General features: G+C 42.1%; 1 protein-coding gene across 2 annotated transcripts in view; it reads left to right on the top strand.

Moving 5' to 3' along the window:
• cacna1ea (calcium channel, voltage-dependent, R type, alpha 1E subunit a) overlaps nucleotides 1-17,039 on the top strand; it is a 110,201-nt gene that overhangs the window by 87,051 nt on the left and 6,111 nt on the right. For both annotated transcript variants that reach the window (XM_005747534.2, XM_005747535.1), the window contains 21 exons: nucleotides 838-1,082; nucleotides 1,573-1,684; nucleotides 3,044-3,173; nucleotides 3,643-3,702; nucleotides 4,030-4,136; nucleotides 4,338-4,349; nucleotides 4,545-4,641; nucleotides 6,679-6,839; nucleotides 7,070-7,207; nucleotides 7,922-8,123; nucleotides 8,397-8,561; nucleotides 9,305-9,415; nucleotides 9,503-9,583; nucleotides 9,664-9,849; nucleotides 9,953-10,044; nucleotides 11,375-11,543; nucleotides 11,665-11,792; nucleotides 15,241-15,337; nucleotides 16,375-16,480; nucleotides 16,572-16,679; nucleotides 16,820-16,920. In XM_005747534.2, the coding sequence (XP_005747591.1) occupies nucleotides 838-1,082; nucleotides 1,573-1,684; nucleotides 3,044-3,173; nucleotides 3,643-3,702; nucleotides 4,030-4,136; nucleotides 4,338-4,349; nucleotides 4,545-4,641; nucleotides 6,679-6,839; nucleotides 7,070-7,207; nucleotides 7,922-8,123; nucleotides 8,397-8,561; nucleotides 9,305-9,415; nucleotides 9,503-9,583; nucleotides 9,664-9,849; nucleotides 9,953-10,044; nucleotides 11,375-11,543; nucleotides 11,665-11,792; nucleotides 15,241-15,337; nucleotides 16,375-16,480; nucleotides 16,572-16,679; nucleotides 16,820-16,920 (2,608 nt within the window). The remainder of the gene's footprint in view (nucleotides 1-837; nucleotides 1,083-1,572; nucleotides 1,685-3,043; nucleotides 3,174-3,642; nucleotides 3,703-4,029; nucleotides 4,137-4,337; nucleotides 4,350-4,544; nucleotides 4,642-6,678; nucleotides 6,840-7,069; nucleotides 7,208-7,921; nucleotides 8,124-8,396; nucleotides 8,562-9,304; nucleotides 9,416-9,502; nucleotides 9,584-9,663; nucleotides 9,850-9,952; nucleotides 10,045-11,374; nucleotides 11,544-11,664; nucleotides 11,793-15,240; nucleotides 15,338-16,374; nucleotides 16,481-16,571; nucleotides 16,680-16,819; nucleotides 16,921-17,039) is intronic.

The raw sequence follows: 17,039 nt of genomic DNA, 5'->3' as shown, positions 1-17,039 counted from the left end.
ACGCAAACAAGTCGTTTTAGTAGCTGAGGTTATTTGGCAGATAAAGTTTAAGGGCGATGGAGTGAAGAAATGGAAAGGGAGAATGCCATCCCAGCAGAGGGCCCAGGTGAGATACATCCCAGGAGATCACATTTTAATCCCAATACTTAATTATGTGACTTGGAAAAAGTGTAGCAACATGTTGTACAATGGAGAAAAAACACAACTTCTAATAAGATAACAAATTAATAGCTTTTTTCGTTCATGCACCTTTGACCATTTTAATGAAATTCAAACCTAATTTAATCTAATATTCGTTTTCAAAAGATAAATCGAACGTTTCTGCGAGGAATCATTGACCGAAGTGTGCGTGGATTTGCAGTTGTTTGAACTAGCATGCCACAGCTTAAGGTCCTTTCATCAACCATTCATTGGCACCTGTACATAAAATTATCTCCCTATTCTCCATCCATGTCAGCAGAGCTGACAAACGATCTGGCAAACAAGATGCAAGAGACGATCTAATCTGTCATGGTTTTTGGTCATTTCATGCCACGTCAGAGATGTTGAAAGGATCGAGGTCAACATTTCACACTTGGCTTTAAACTGCTCTTTTAATTGATCTCAGTATGTTTCCTTTAAGTCTTCATTTGTAAAACTCTCATTTGTGTGACCAGTGACTGAACTGTACTACTCTAATCTCTTCTTATGTCTTTTATACTCAAACTTTTATTTCTTCTCCGGCTTTGGAGTCGATAGATTTGCCACCCAGCAGCAGCTGTCCTGCTGCGAGCGTGTCACAGCAGGACAGCTGCTGCTCACATCTGTCCGGTAACGTGTTCCTCTCTCCATCTCCAGACCGAGTGATAAGAGTGCAGAAGGGGACAGCGCTCCAGCAGATAACCAGAGCCACCCTGGTGATCAGTGTCCCCAGAAGCAAGAAGAACCTCCTCAGCCTTCGGAGCCGCCTGCGCCTGCTGTCCCAGAGGACAACAAAGAAGAAACAGAGATGCAGCAGGAACGGGATAAATCTCAGCTGAGCTCCAGCGTGATCGTCGAAGTGCCCAATGTGCAGTCATCTCTCGAGCTCTCCACAATCAAAGGTAATGGACCAAATGTAGATTTGTGATTTTCAGGTAATTTCTTGTTTTCTCTAATGGCTTGTGACGAGGCTGCTCGTATTTGCAGCCTCGTCTGAAAGCTCATCAGTGATCGTTTACGTGGGACTGGTTTCCATTCTCACAGGTGGATGATCTGCAGCTATCATAAACTCAAAAAAGCATTTTTGAAATGTTCTAGTAAAGCTCTGAGTAAGGATGCAGTTATAGGGACGTGCTTGATCTCATATCTATCACACTTAATTTACATTGTAGCCTCCAGAGATAACGCATTCTAGGAAACAGTGAGTCGTGTCATCACCTAAGCCGGGCCCACAGTTCACGGCTTACCGCTGCTAGACTTCATCACCTCTCTTTTCTGGTTAAAAGTCCCCACAGAAAACTTTCAGTGTTTAGGTTGGCTTTCTGAGGCTAATGCTGTCCTAGTGGGCAGACTGTGATAAAAACAGAATCTCCTTCTCCTGACCTCCTGCAGTCAACAGTAAGGACCCTGAACAGTGTAAGTCAGAGAAGGAGGAATCAGAAGAGACGAAGCCGGCCAACTCTGTGATCCCAGACAGTATGTTCATCTTCAAACCTGACAACCCGTAAGTTGCTGTCTCTTACATGGACTATTGTATCATGTCTGTGTGACGGGGAATAATAGTGCAGTAGGACTGCAGAGAGTTTGATTAGAAGGTCAATTGCACTCTCGTGTTTCAGAGTCTCCTCTAGTTGCCAGACAACCTCACAGTAAGTAATGCCTGGATTATCTGGGCTTGAGCCCATTGGGTTTCAAGCAGCCAACTCTCAAAATACTCTGTTAAATTAACGGTGCATTCAAGTGCACCTTGTAAACCCAAAAGCCAATAATTAAATGGAGAAATAAGTAGTTTGATATGGCTTTAAGTGTCAGTGGTTTTATGCATCTGGCATTTTCTCAGTCTTAAATGAAGATCAAGGGGTTTGTTTTTGAGGTTTCAGTCTTTAAAAGCAAACAATTCATTAAATTAAACAGCTAACAGCTGCAGAATATTCATGCATTCAGCCTGTGAATGTGAAAAACACATGATTGCTGTCAGCGTAGCATGAGTAGAATAATTCATGACATTTTGCAAAAACTGGTGGTCCAGTCAAATGTAGCGACACACTTGGATTTAACCCTTTAAAGTCAAAGTGTTTGATTCATGAGTTTTAGTACATTTTTGAGATTTCTGTTTTTTCGGACAAAAAGCAAAATAAGCAAAACTAAAAATTGCAAAAAGGCCAACAATATGATAAACATTTAAAATCATTTATGCAAATTAACATTTTCTCTAAATTATTTCGTGGTTCAGGCTTTAAAGGGTTAAATCCACTTAGCTGTTTGTTTCGTTACCTGTGCCACTTAACTTCAATATTTAATATGAGATCATCTGTCTGTAAATATTCCTGTGCAACTGTTGCTAACACAACGCTCTGCAGTGTGTCACCCTTTAATACCTGTGGCAAACCTGTGGCATTTACTGAGATCAGCTCTGTGACGTGTTATGCATCGTCATGAAATGACAGTCAGAAACATTTCTTCAGAGACGCCTTTCAGAGTGAAGTTTTCTAGCTGTGAGATGTCGCAGACAGCAAACTGAGCAAGAAGCTGCAGCTCTCACTCTTGTGTTCTGATAAAGATGATCAGGCACTCAACAGAAATGTTTCTCGGATGTGTCATGACTCTAAATCCTCTTAATTTATCTTTTATTTAGTTGCTTTTCAGTCTGAAACAGCACAGCTTGGTGACATGAGGAGAAGTTGGAACCGAATGGGATATTTGTTTGAAATGAACAAAAAAGAAAACAAAATGTCGATTTTTTTTAAATTCTCCATTTTCATATGAATTTGTAATCCTTGCATATTAGTGTATAAACTGTGGCTAAACTTATAGTCTTCTTCTTTGCCTGTGCCTTACGTGGTCTCCACTCTGCTCTCTCCAGTGTGCGTCGAGCGTGTCATTATGTGGTGAACCTCAGGTACTTTGAGATGTCCATCCTTCTGGTCATTGCTGCTAGTAGTATCGCACTGGCTGCTGAGGACCCTGTAGCCACCTCGTCGCACTGGAATAAGGTTTGTGTTCACACTAATGTACGAATCACCTGTCTGAGGCAGGTGTTGCACGATTGTCTCAGTGGAGGATCCAGTCTTTCTGCTTTTTTAATCACTCTCATCCTGAGATACGAGTTCGATCACGCTTTATCAGCACTGTGGGTTTCTCAGCTCCCCTCAGGTAAGCAGATTAAATATCATTAAGAACAGAAGGGAAAAAATCCTTAAACTGTTTTGCAAAAGGCCGCTTGATGGGGGGGCAATTATATCTGATGAGTGTGGCAAATGAGGTCTGAAACACACTGAGCCTGGTTATTCACTGGAGGAGCGGGGCTAATCCTGTGCTGCATTAATGTCATTTGAGGGGACTTTTTCCTGCTAAGCGACTATCAGGAAGCATATGAAAGAAAAAACATTGTGAAATTGTTTTCTGCGCCCTTTGTGTGTCATCTCGGATATTTCTAAAGCGTCTCTGGCTGTGACTTTACAGGTTCTGCGCTATTTTGACTACGTGTTCACTGGAGTCTTCACGTTTGAAATGATAATAAAGGTGAGTTATTATGAAAAAATGTCAGAAGACATGCTGCTGAATCATGTAAATGTATCTAATGGGTTTAAATTCAAAGACATCCTGTGGTTTAGCTGGATGAGTTCAGCAACAGACAGAACAAACACAGAAAAACGGTTTCTTATGAAAACATATCTGACTACCAAAGAAGTTGAAGTAACCGGTTTTATGTTAGAATTACGACCCTCTGCTGTGTTTCAGCCTTGAAGTAACAAACATGGATTTATTGCAGCAAGTTGAGGGCTGTAATCTTTCCTCGCTGACTCATTATCACCTCTAACTCGCCGCCTGGCTCTGTGCTGTCTCCAGATGATTGATCAGGGTCTGCTCCTCCACGATGGCTCCTACTTCAGAGACCTGTGGAACATGCTCGACTTCGTCGTGGTGGTGGGAGCGCTGGTGGCCTTCGCCCTCACGTCAGTCACGTGATTTATTTTTATTAGTCTCATGAGCTAATCATATGTCTTAACACAAAAGTGTCTCTAAATCAACTGTAAGTTATCTTTTGCATCACAGTCTGTTCCATTTCCTTTATGGGTTTGTAACTGTTGTTATAAATGTCCCTCTCTCCTGCTTTAACTGTCTGTGGATGATGCCTCTGTGGGATTGACCAGCAGCAATGTGATGGGGTAAAAGACTAAGAAAAGTCCTCTCTTATGAAAAATACTAACTTTAAATGTAGTCATTTAAATTTCTGCAGAATGCCAAATTAGTAAAACGTGTTATACATGTTGTGACATGTTGTTGTGGGTTAAAGGTGGAAAAGAAGAAGAAGAGGCCAAAACGGGGCATTAACGATGTTCACGCTGTGTGTTTCTGTACAGAAATAACAAAGGACGGGATATCAAAACCATCAAATCTCTGAGGGTGTTGCGCGTCCTCAGACCACTGAAGACCATCAAGAGGCTTCCTAAACTAAAGGTATGAAATGCTTTTGACTGTCGTTGGCTTATTTGTCTGTTTTGGTTTTGATGAGGCAGTTCATTAAAAATATATATACTCTTATACCAAAGAGAAATCAAATTAAATAAAAATTTAAAAGACAGAATTTAAATTTGGTAAAAATGTTGACAGTCACATACATTTGTATGTCAGAGCTCAAGCATGGACTTGCACGTTGCTTCAGGTTTAGAGTTTCCTTTGTTTCCTGTTATGTCAGTTCACTTTTATTTATGTAGCACTAAATCCCAACAACAGTTACGTCGTGGTAAGACCCGACGATAACACGGAGAACGTTTATGCCTGCGTTAGCTGTGTACTACAACAGGTTACATATGCAATGGTCCTTCAAACCTGCGCGCACAGGAACTCTGCGCTGCGCACAGGAACTCTGCGCTGCGCACAGGAACTCTGCGCTGCGCACAGGAACTCTGCGCTGCGCACAAAAAAGCTCAACCACAATTGAAATTAAAATAAATACGTAACATTGTGTTGTTTTGCAGTGTGAGTCAGTAAGTGACCGGTGACTGGCTGCTCCAGCCTTATAATGCAATTCACATTAGTGTTATGCAGCTGTGACAGCGTCCTTATGTGCCGCCACCAGTGTTTTAGCTAGCAAAGCAGCATGGCCGATGTGGAGAGAAGGCATGCTAATGACAACGCGTATAGCCAGTGGCGATGTGAGCAGGACAGACGGAACAATTGACGGGAAAAGTGTGGACTTCAAACTATAAACCAGCTTTTATAAAACGAGAGTTATTATTCATTATGTTTTTTATTGTGTCGTTGTTGTTTTTTTACCACAGGAAGAAAGCGCTCTGCCTGTGAGTTTAAAAAAACAACCCCACCCTTTCCTATTGGTGGAAAAATATCCCATGTCAACCAATCAGAAAATGACATGGCGACGCAGCATTTGGTTGTTTAGGAAGAGCGAAAGAGAGAGAGAGTTTTGAGATGTTAGAGATTTGTGACGTTTAGCGTGCTTGGAGTCGACAGTCAGTGTGTTGTGTAGCAGACAGTTTTGCTGTGTGTGTCAGAACAATGAGGTGAATGTGCTGCCAAAAAGCTACTAAAGGCAGATTACAATGTAAATACTGTCTCCAGGTTAAAAACAGGTGGAGTGATACACCTGCTGCTGTCGGGCCTGCAGGTATCAGGCTCCTCTGAGTGGCACAAATAATTTGTGTGGCATCCTATTTGATGCACAACAGCTGATTGTTCTGTAAATAGTTATTTAAAAAAACGCATTGACTGCATTTTTAGATAAATAGCTGCAAATAACTTTGTTGTTTGCAAAATTCAGTTACTTTTTTTAAACTAGTAACTATAATTAATTACTTTTTCAAAATGGCTTGCCCAACATTGGTCATTATATACTGTATTTTGCAGACAAAGAGTTACAGGACTCTCTCCCAGACCACAGCAGGAACTTCACGCAGAGCTTTATAAAAACATGTTAAGTGTGTTTTCAAAATTGCAATTCAACTTATTTTACTTCCAGTAGTGCCAACATGCTATAGGTCATGAACAAGATTTTTCATTGTTAAGTGAGTTATAGCACTTAATTAAAAGTACTATAACAGAAATGCTGTAATTTGATTATTTTAATAAACCATGTAACTTGGATGGATTTGATGCTGGCGTGACCACAGTGCACACGTCTGCTGCTGCTCACAGTGGTCCTGAGCTCAGGGAGTTTTTGCTCTGACACATGAGGAATTAGAGGGAACCTTGCACATGAGGGTCTGTTCTGTGTTTTTCTTATAACTGTTTGTTGCAAACCAGAGAGAACAGAAACCAAATGAACAGACAGACAAGAGTAATAAAGCATGAGCAGCAAACTGTGAGCACTGAAGCGTGGAGACCTGTTCTAACTGATCAGATCTCCATCAGAAAGCCTGGAGAAGTATTGCTCAGCACCACTGTAAAAATAGCGAGGTGGTCTGGCTTCCTGGAAGCAAAATATAAAGAAGCGGGGACTGGCCATGGTTGATCAGTATCTGTGTTCCTCTCTTCCAGGCGGTGTTTGACTGCGTAGTGACGTCTCTGAAGAACGTCTTCAACATCTTAATCGTCTACAAGCTTTTTATGTTCATCTTTGCCGTCATCGCTGTTCAACTCTTCAAGGGGAAGTTTTTCTACTGCACCGATAGTTCGAAGGACACAGAGAAAGACTGCCAGTAATGCTCTCTTATATCTCTACATTTTATACATTAAATTGTAACTTGAGGAGAATGCGGTTAATAAACCTGAATGTGTAAGCGTGATGGTATGAACGTCTGTGTGTTGAGTTGGGTGTGGTTGAAGTTGAGGCTGAGGGTGGGAGGTGAAGCAGGGGGCAAAGGGAAACCAAGACCAGTGACGACAATGACAAAAACAACCTCACCACGATGGTTGTATGTTCCTTCAGGGGTTACTATATTGACTACGGGAAAGACAAGAAAGAGGTGAAGAGAAGAGAGTGGAAGAGGCATGAGTTCCACTACGACAACGTCATCTGGGCGCTCCTTACTCTCTTCACGGTTTCCACTGGAGAGGGATGGCCTCAGTGAGTTAACTTTAGATATTCGTGCCAATTTCAGCTTTCTTTCATTGGAGCCTTGTTTAATTTTATGTGCATTTATAACAATTTAACATCTGGCTTGTCCTCTGGTTCCAGTGTGACCTTTCATGAAGGAAATTTATTAGATGTGATTCATTCAAGAACTATATTGCAATTTTTTAATCTCAGGCTACAGATTAAACGGGGCTCGTGGGTTTGCACTGTCCCAGCCCTTCTTAATTGGCAGTTGCCAGGAAATAAACCTCTGGAAATGATTTCCTCAGCCACTTAGGAAATTGGTATTTGCTCTCCATCCTGGCGAATAAATTCTTAAAAACAATTTCAGAAGAAAAAGCTGCTGTAACACATGATCTAATAATGTTCAGAAAGAGAAAGTTTCCTGCACAGAGTAACGCTTTCTGGCACAACTTCACTACTTCCAGGAGGCACGGAGAAGAAGGCTGAAGCTTCAGCAGCGCTTCTAGACTTTGTTGTTTTTGCCTGAGCAGCATTTTGGTCTGCAGCCTTCATCAGGGGCGTCACCGATGACGAAACGCTCTTTACACTACAGGCGTTGCTGGAGCTTCTTCAAAATTTCCTCCACACACCGTCCTAGGACCGATATGAAGGCTGATATAAAGGCTGTTTGGTTTTTGTCGGTCATGGTTTGATTAGCATCTATATCAGCATTGGTTTAGCATTGCACCGCTGCTTTCCCAGGGTTCTGCAGCACTCTGTGGATGTGACAGAAGAGGACAGAGGTCCGAGCCACGGCAACAGGATGGAGATGTCGATCTTCTACGTCATCTACTTTGTCGTCTTCCCGTTCTTTTTCGTCAACATTTTTGTGGCTCTCATCATCATCACCTTCCAGGAGCAGGGAGATAAGATGATGGAGGAGTGCAGCCTGGAGAAGAATGAGGTGATGACATGCAGGAATCAGTATTGGTACAATCTAGTGAAATTAAATATGCTAGTTAGGATGCTGCTCGCAGCTCTTCTTGGCAGTCAATAATGTTCAAGATCAGACATGGAAAAGCCCCATCAATCAAAAATACAGCACACAATTCATTCTCTTAGAGTCAGCGAGTCTTTTGCTTTTGTCTAATCAGAATTTCCTCACATTTATTTTACGGCACAGCTGATTCTTTGTGCTTACTGCCGTGTTTTAACTGTGGTTCTCTCTGTATTTCAGAGGGCATGCATAGACTTTGCCATCAGCGCCAAGCCCCTGACCCGATACATGCCGCAGAATCGGCACACGTTCCAGTACCGTTTGTGGCATTTCGTTGTGTCGCCTTCGTTCGAGTACACCGTCCTGGCCATGATTGCGCTCAACACTATCGTGCTGATGATGAAGGTGAGGAAAAGGAGGAAACGACAGGAAAGAAATCAGAGAACTTATTAAATTTTGCATTTTTTAATGAGAGCAGAGCATTAGATTAGTGATCAATGAAAGCAGAAGCGCTATTATCTGCCTCACGTCTTTCCTTTCTCTGCAGTGACTTAGTCTGGTGTGTTATTTTCCACACATCCGTTTGTTGATAGGAAAGCACACCTTGCATCACTTCTCGGCAACATATTCTGTGATGAAAGTGCGACTGTTAACACTTTGGGTTTAAAATAAGCCGAGGTGCGTCACTCTGCGGTAAAATAAAGGATGCGCTCGTCTCTCGGCGCCGCCTGAACGCGCTGTGATGTTTGCGTTTGGATCTGCTGATGTTTTTGCAGTATTTATTTTCTGATCTGGCCTCTTCTGGGGTTGTGCTGGTTGTTCAGACAGACAGGCGCTCAGTGACTCAGCCTGTATTAAATATTGATCTATAATGTCCGTGCGCTGCTATTTTGCATGACCTCATTAACTGTGGCCGCCGCCCCTAGAGGAATGACTCCTTTTATAGTGCGACAGATGAGAGGTGCAGAGACAGAGGCACTATTTATGGGTCTGTAGGAATCTTCCATCAACCTGCAGATCTACAGAGTGCAGGGTTCACACCCATCAGAGAGGAGGTTGATGCGCAGTGAACAGGCTGGAAAACGATCCACTTCTCCTCATAATAAAGATCACTTTATATTTACATGTTGCCGCTTTTGCGTTTCCAGTATTACTCTGCCCCGCCGGCGTACGAGGCTGTGCTGAAGCACCTGAACACGGCTTTCACTGTTCTCTTCTCTGTCGAGTGCATCCTTAAGATCTTGGCCTTTGGCTTTCTGGTGAGAGGAGACAAAAACACGCAAAGCCTTAGAGTGAATTCAACAAGTGTTTGGAAATGACTCAGAACAGCTTTCCTGTTTCAACAGAACTACTTTCGAGACACGTGGAACATTTTTGACTTCATCACCGTTTTGGGCAGCATCACTGAGATCGTGGTAGACCTGCAGGTAAAAAAAAAAGCACTATTCCTCTGCTTCAATATGCTGTCACAGTATTCAACTGCTCCCATCTTGTGTCTCTCTGCCAGTTTGTTGATACGATCAACATGAGTTTCTTGAAGCTGTTCCGAGCAGCCCGTCTGATTAAACTGCTGAGACAAGGCTACACCATCCGTATTCTGTTGTGGACCTTTGTTCAGTCCTTTAAGGCTTTGCCCTACGTCTGCCTGCTCATTGCCATGCTCTTCTTCATCTATGCCATCATTGGCATGCAGGTGAGAAGTTCCCCTGCATCCTAGGTGTATTTTTATGGTGAAATAAATCCTTCAGAGCAACAGTAAGTTTGTCCTCGTTTGCCTGTTTGTGTGTGTCAATCAGGTGTTTGGGAACATTAAGTTGAACGAGGAGACGCACATTAACCAGCACAACAACTTTAAATCCTTCTCTGGTGCTCTGATGCTGCTATTCAGGTAGGACACTTCAGTACCTGCAACCTGATTAAAATAGATGCACTGTTGGAAGCTATGTAATCTAAAAATGTGGGTTCAGTTAACAGCGCTCCAGTTCCAGTAAATACGTTTCTCTATTGTAGTCTGAATTATGTCGCGAGATTACAGTAGCGAAGAGCTTTACTGTCCCAGTGTCCCCGGGGCTACCCTGAGTCAAGTGCACTGAACTTCTTACCTCGTTATCAAATTGCTTGGCAGACACTTTGAGAGTTTTGACAGATTAGTGTAAACAGATGTCTGGAAGGAAGCGTTGAGTGATTGAGTTGTGTTGATGTCTCATGGTGGAGTTCAACATTGTTCTCATGTGGCATAAATTTGAAGGATGACTGTGTGGCAGGTAAGGTAGGACCCAAGTGCAGGAGAAACTCAGAAAGAAACTCCGAGGCAGCAGAACTACCGAAGTAGACAAAATAATTCTGGATAAGCAGAAACTAAGAACCACGGACCACACGGCGCATACAGGAAACTGAGACAATAGACACACAGGCAACAGGTGGGAACACAGCTGATACTAATAAGAGACTAAAGGGAAAGCAAAACATAACACACAGGACAATCGACTGTCAAAATAAAACAGGAAGTAAAAAACACCAGGAGTCCAGGACTGAGACATGCCAGCTTCACAGAGCTAACACAGCAGGGGAGACAGAGGTAAAAAACTGTAATCCTGTGTAAAACGTAAATAAGAACAAATGAAAATCTCATCTATATGTTATTTACAGTAGAACACAAAAATGTCTCAGGAGAGCTGGGACAGGAAACTAGGACACCAAAGGAAACATGAGCAAACAAAAGAAACATCAATGAAAAATGGGCAAACTGGGTTGTTGACTCATGCATTCAGGACATGTCAAGGTTTTAGTCTATTAAGGATTTAGTGCAACGTTTAGAAACATTACACAGTGCAAAAGAAACAACTGCATAAATTAGCATTATTTCCGTCACATTGCAGTAAAAATAGGACGGCATCCTCTTTATAGTAAGGACAAATCTGTGCTTGCCCACTAACTGCACTCAGCTTTTATCCGCAGATAGTTGTGGTGATCAGCTGGTTGTCCAGAAGTTTACCGTGCACGTTCATTGGACAGGGTCGCAGTTTTCTCTAACCAGTGTTTTCCTTCGTGTGGCTGCAGTATTCAGTTTTATCCACTAAACAACTAAATCTCGCATCTAAAAGCTGTTTCTGAAATGGAGCTGCAAGTCTTACTCTGGTTGCACCCTCCAGATGGCAGGCATGACTGTGTCCTGACAACTACTCCTCCCCCTGGTCTCGTTTAATGTTTGTATCCAGGAGTGCTACTGGGGAGTCGTGGCAGGAGATCATGTTGTCTTGTCTGGGAGGACAGAAGTGTGAAACGGACCCGTTGCTCCAATCAGAGTCGACAGACCCGGAAGGGGGCTGTGGTTCCGACTTTGCCTATTTCTACTTTGTTTCATTCATCTTTTTTAGCTCCTTCCTGGTAAGAGAAAAAAAATCTTGGCCATTGCTCATCCCTTTATTTATTTGCAACAAGAATAATCATAGTTTTTCCCACAGCACGTTTGGCACATTTATATGCAGCTTGTGCTTTCTCCATTCAGATGCTGAATCTGTTTGTGGCTGTAATCATGGATAATTTTGAATATCTCACCCGAGACTCGTCCATCCTGGGTCCCCACCACCTAGATGAGTTTGTTCGAATCTGGGGGGAGTACGATCGAGCTGCCTGGTCAGTATCCTTGAGTCTTTTCTCCAGTTTACACACAAAGTTGATCTACTGGTGGTATTATGATTATGATATGATGTGGAAACCTGTGATATAATACATGAACTGGTCTCTGACACTTTTAAAAGAGCACGTTCACATATTTTTACTTTAAGGGAATAATGAGATTTCATTTCAAGTGCTCTCTGGTAGCGCTCATGAATATTCCCTGTGAAGAGTAATGCCCAGCTTTGGGCAAGTTACTTTGAAAAAGTAATTAATTATAGTTACTAGTTACTTCTTCAAAAAAGTAACTGAGTTACAAGATTCTAAAAGTAATTAATTACTTGAAAAGTAACTATTGCGTTACTCTGGGGTTCAGGGTATGATTGGCCATTTTTAACTACTTTTGATTTTCCCTCCACATTCCACCTTTAAAAACTGCCTTACTCAGTAGTGCTTACTTACTTTGCCTTGTTTGGTATCATCCTTTTCAGCACAGCCTCACGTGGCTGAAGTTACAGTCATGTTCTCATTTTGACAGACTGTATTAACACAGTTGATCTAAAATCAGACAAAAAACATAAAATCAGAGTAGAAAGTTATATTTTTTACTGTAACAACCACAAACATGTTTAATGAATCATATTTCTTAACTTTAAATGCAAATAGAAATTATTAATTTTCAAATCCTGTGTACAACTTTGGCAAACAACAGAACAATCAGCTGTTCTTCAGTAAGATGCCACAAATTATTTGTGCCACTCCAAAAAAATAAGAGGTCTCGCTGCGCTGTCTTTAGACAGTAAACGTGACAAAACTATTGAGGGAAAAATAAAAATATTGTTTATCATGACTCTGGTTTTACGCAGCCTATCAACACAATTTATAAACTGGCATATATCACCTTGTTGCTTTGTCTTTAAATGGTCATGTGATTGGCTTACCACGACTACTTTACTCTTCCTCAGTCAAACAGCAGCGCTGATGTGGTTGTTTTGCCCCCTGAGCTCCAGGTGTTTTGCCAAAAAGCTGTAGCGCCCAGATTACTTACATGCGGTAAGCTGAACACAGCTTCAACCGTCTGTTTGTTGAAAAATAGTAACGCGACCGCATTTTCTTGTTGGTAACGGTAACGGCGTTGTAACGATAGAAATAGTAATTAGTTAGATTACAAGAGGAGGAGAAAGTTTCTCTGCAGTCGTGAAAAACGGTGAAAAATTCTCCACCAAATTAGCAGCAACTTGCAACCTTCACAAGTATGATGCAGAAATGTGAAGCATGGATCGCACTACTTAGAGAATGGCCGTATACATTTATTGTTTGCACCTTAAACGTGCGAACAATAAACATATTTGGATATTAATGGTTGAATATCTTTTGTCTGATACGTCTCATGGATAGGATCCACGTTATGATTACACAGCCCAATTCCAAAACCTGAAATGCTGCGTGAAATGTAAATAATAACAAAATCCAGTTTTGTCAGTCTCATATACCCATATTTTATTTACAATAAAATACATAAAATGTGATTATTTAATGAAAATGATGAGCTCATTTTGGATTTTATGACAGCAGCACGTTGAGCAAAAACAGCTGTTACTAAAAAGAAACAGCTGGGGGAATGTTTAGCAACTAATTGCTGGGTTAGTTAGTAACAGGTCAAATACATTATTAGGGATCTCATTATAAGGGATCTCAGAGAGTCTGCGGAGCTTGGAAGGAAAGTGTCTGGACTTCTTTACTTCTTCTTTATCACACGAGCAGAAACTTCGGCTGATTGTGACCTACACCCGTCTCCACACCTCGGCTCGTGTGATTAGGTAGAGGATCATTTAGGGGGTCCATTGTCCACTATTTGACCCTAGAGCTGAAGAAGCTTCTCGGATGAGAGGTGAAACATCTTCAAGCAACCTAAAGAAGTCCAGATGCTTTTCTTTCCAAGCTCCTTAGACTACGAGGACTTCACAGGCATCTCAGAGAGGCAGAATTATACAGAGGTTCAACCATCTCCAATAAACTGCATCTACAAATGTGGAAAATGTTCAAAATATCCATCCACCTATCGATCCTGGTATATCTGTTATAATCATCCTGTGATATCTGTTACATCGGGGGTGCCCAATCCCGGTCCTCGAGAGCTACCGTCCTGCAGCTTTTAGATGCATCCTTGTTCCCACACACCCGAATCAAATGAATGGCTTGTTATCAGGCCTTTGCCAAACATGATGGCATGCTGAAGAGGTAATCACACCATTTGATTCAGCTGTGTTGGAGTAGGGATGCATCTAAAAGCTGCAGGATAGTAGCTCTCGAGGACTGGGATTGGGCAGCCCTGTGTTACATGTTCGATCTGCAGACCACAGTGGGTTTAGCAAAGCAAACAATAACTAACTCTCTTTCTTCAGGACTTGGGAAATGTGCGAGTGACCTGTGTCTGCTGGAAGTATTACTGCTTTATTTAAAAATCAGACGATTAAGAATCGATTAATGTGATTTATTCACCACCAATTTATTGTTGCGATTTCTGAAACTGCTGAGTTAGAGGACAGCGCCTCATTGGCCCTTATTGTGCACTATAGTGTGAGTCTGTAATTACACCGTGACTAAAGACTTGTATGTTTTTCCCAGTGGTAGGATCCACTATAAGGAGATGTACAAAGTTGTACGCACTATCTCACCCCCCCTGGGCTTTGGAAAGAACTGCCCCCACAGGGTGGCTTGCAAGGTTTGGTTCCCCCATATCAACAAACCTCCCCTCTGCCTCTTTGATGTTGGATCCTTCCTGACTTCCTCTTTTCCTGCCTTTCCTTCCCTTCACCAACTGTGACCCCCCCTCCCCGCCGCTTGATCGTTAGGGGCGTGTTAATCGGGTCAAAGAATGGCAATAATTCAGTCTTAGGGTACTAAGGCACATGACGTTCCTCAATTTCCACACAGCTGTAAACCAGTAGATACACTTTAATTACACTAAAACCCCTCTGTGAGGCTTCGAGTCTCATTTTGATACAATAATTGACCAGTTTGAGGGAGTCCAGTGTCTTTCTACCTTTTGGATCTGGTTTAAAGGTGTTTGTCATTCTTCCCACTCCCACACAGCACAGCCCAATGTAAGTATTTAGTATTTACACCAGATCCAGCAAGGCTGTCATTCCTTTTCTCATCCTGTCCAAGGTTTTCTCCTTTCCCAGATTTCTATGCCCCGTTGGCAGCATAGAAAGAAAACAACCTGCTTTAGTCTCCTCGTGTGTGATTGCCTGGAATAATCCTTTCTCTTGTATCTCCTCTATTCTTGTTCCTCTTTTTTTACCCCTCTTTTTCCTCCACCATCCCTTGGGACTGCACTTCCCCTACACCTCCATCGTCTTTCAATTTCTCCTCCACCTCCAACATCGTCCACTTCATTTCCCTTCCCTTTCCTCTCTTTTTTGTCATTCCCTCATTCTTCATGGCTACCTGGCGCCCCCAGTGGTCGTATCCATTACACTGACATGTATGAGATGTTGACCAACATGTCACCACCTCTAGGCCTGGGCAAGAAATGCCCCTCCAAGGTGGCATATAAGGTAGACTGAACACCAAGACTAACAGGCACCACCTTCATATTTCAATCAGCAGAGATGAGCTCTGTAAAACATCATTTTGTGTGTCCCACACTGAAAAAGGCAAAGCATTTTTGTGTGTGTCGATCATATGATGCAGTATTGCTTGTTAAAGCAGTTTTAAGTTTGCGTTTGTGTCCACTGGGGCATGGTTGGCGCTACAGTAATGATTTGCCTGTTTGCTTTGCATCCTGGCAGAGAACTCGGACGGATGAAAGACAGCTTGTTACTGCTGTTGATTATTTAGCCAGAGAGGGGACGTAAATGTGAAAGTTGTTAAACATCGACATGCTGGATCTGCCGGCGTCTGTTGTCAGATGATCTCACGGCGTTCATACTTTAGTTTCTTCCATCTACCTGTCTGCATGTGCCTCCTGCCACAGCCTCTTGTTGCCTCGTTGTTTTGTGCGCTTTATGCATGCTGTTTGAGTGAAGCTGCAAGCATGCTCCATCGCATGTGTTTGTTTTTTAACCTTCAAGTATAGAAGGACAAGAGAGGGCAAGTAAAATAATATTTTTTTGGGCTATCTGTCTTATTTCTGTCTTATTTTGGCATTAAATACAAATGTTGTCTTCATTTAAAGAAATAATGATCCGCTTGCCTTTTCTCTCCTCCTGTATTGATCACAGTAATCTCATTCAAAGTGGATTTAACTCAAACAAATTTAAAGCTAAGCTACAGGGAAACCGTTTCCCGTTAATTATCCCCATGTTAGATATGTAAATATATCTAAATGAGGAACTCTGATATCAAGTTGTTTTTTATAATGAATGTTTTGGCTTTCGTAACTGTTCATCTCTGCAATGTTTTGATTTTAACATTTGCTAAATTAGTATTTGGAAAATTAGCTTGAGTACACGTACCTCTGCATCAGAATTCGTGTAGCGATAAGCAGTCACAGCCGTTGGTCGTTGCTCAGGTTGCACTGTGCCATGTTGTGCCGTTGCCGGCTGGTATTGTGAATTATGACTGACTATGAAACCTTTGCTGATGTCAACAGAGACTCGTTCTGATGAACATGCCTGTGGACGATGACATGACGGTCCACTTCACCTCCACCCTGATGGCCCTCATCCGCACTGCTCTTGAAGTCAAGATAGCCAGAGGTTAGACAGAAACAGACACACCGTGCATTTATTTAAATGTGGGTCAGTTTCTATGTCTAATTTTGTGTTTTGGGCATTTTTTTATCTGAAGGAGGGGAAGATAGGAATCAGATGGATTTGGATCTGCAGAAGGAGATTAGTGTGATCTGGCCTCATCTCTCTCAGAAGACGCTGGACCTACTGGTTCCAATTCACAAAGGTAAAATCAACATCATGACTTACCAGTAAAAAAATATATTGCATTACCCTACGAGCCATCACCGGCGTTATTTCAGGAAAATAGTTTCAGTTTGATAGAGGTGGATAATGTCTCACTGCTTTCTGCCTTCTCCTTTACAGCCAGTGACATGACCATAGGTAAGATCTATGCTGCCATGATGATCATGGACTATTACAAGCAGAGCAAAGCCAAGAAGCTTCGACAGCAGCTGGAGGAACAGGTGCTTTTTTTTAAATTGCTCATCTTGCTGAACCGCCACTGATGTTAATGTGCCATAGTTACATATTCAATTAGGCTCTTAGGGTTATTATTTTTAAATGTGCGTCATCTCCAAGCCCA

Source organism: Pundamilia nyererei, unplaced genomic scaffold, assembly GCF_000239375.1.
Source record: "Pundamilia nyererei isolate P.nyererei 1_Seehausen unplaced genomic scaffold, PunNye1.0 scaffold00199, whole genome shotgun sequence".
Lineage (NCBI taxonomy): Eukaryota > Metazoa > Chordata > Actinopteri > Cichliformes > Cichlidae > Pundamilia > Pundamilia nyererei.
Note: the sequence above shows the minus strand (reverse complement) of the source record. Positions and strands in the feature narration are given on the sequence as shown.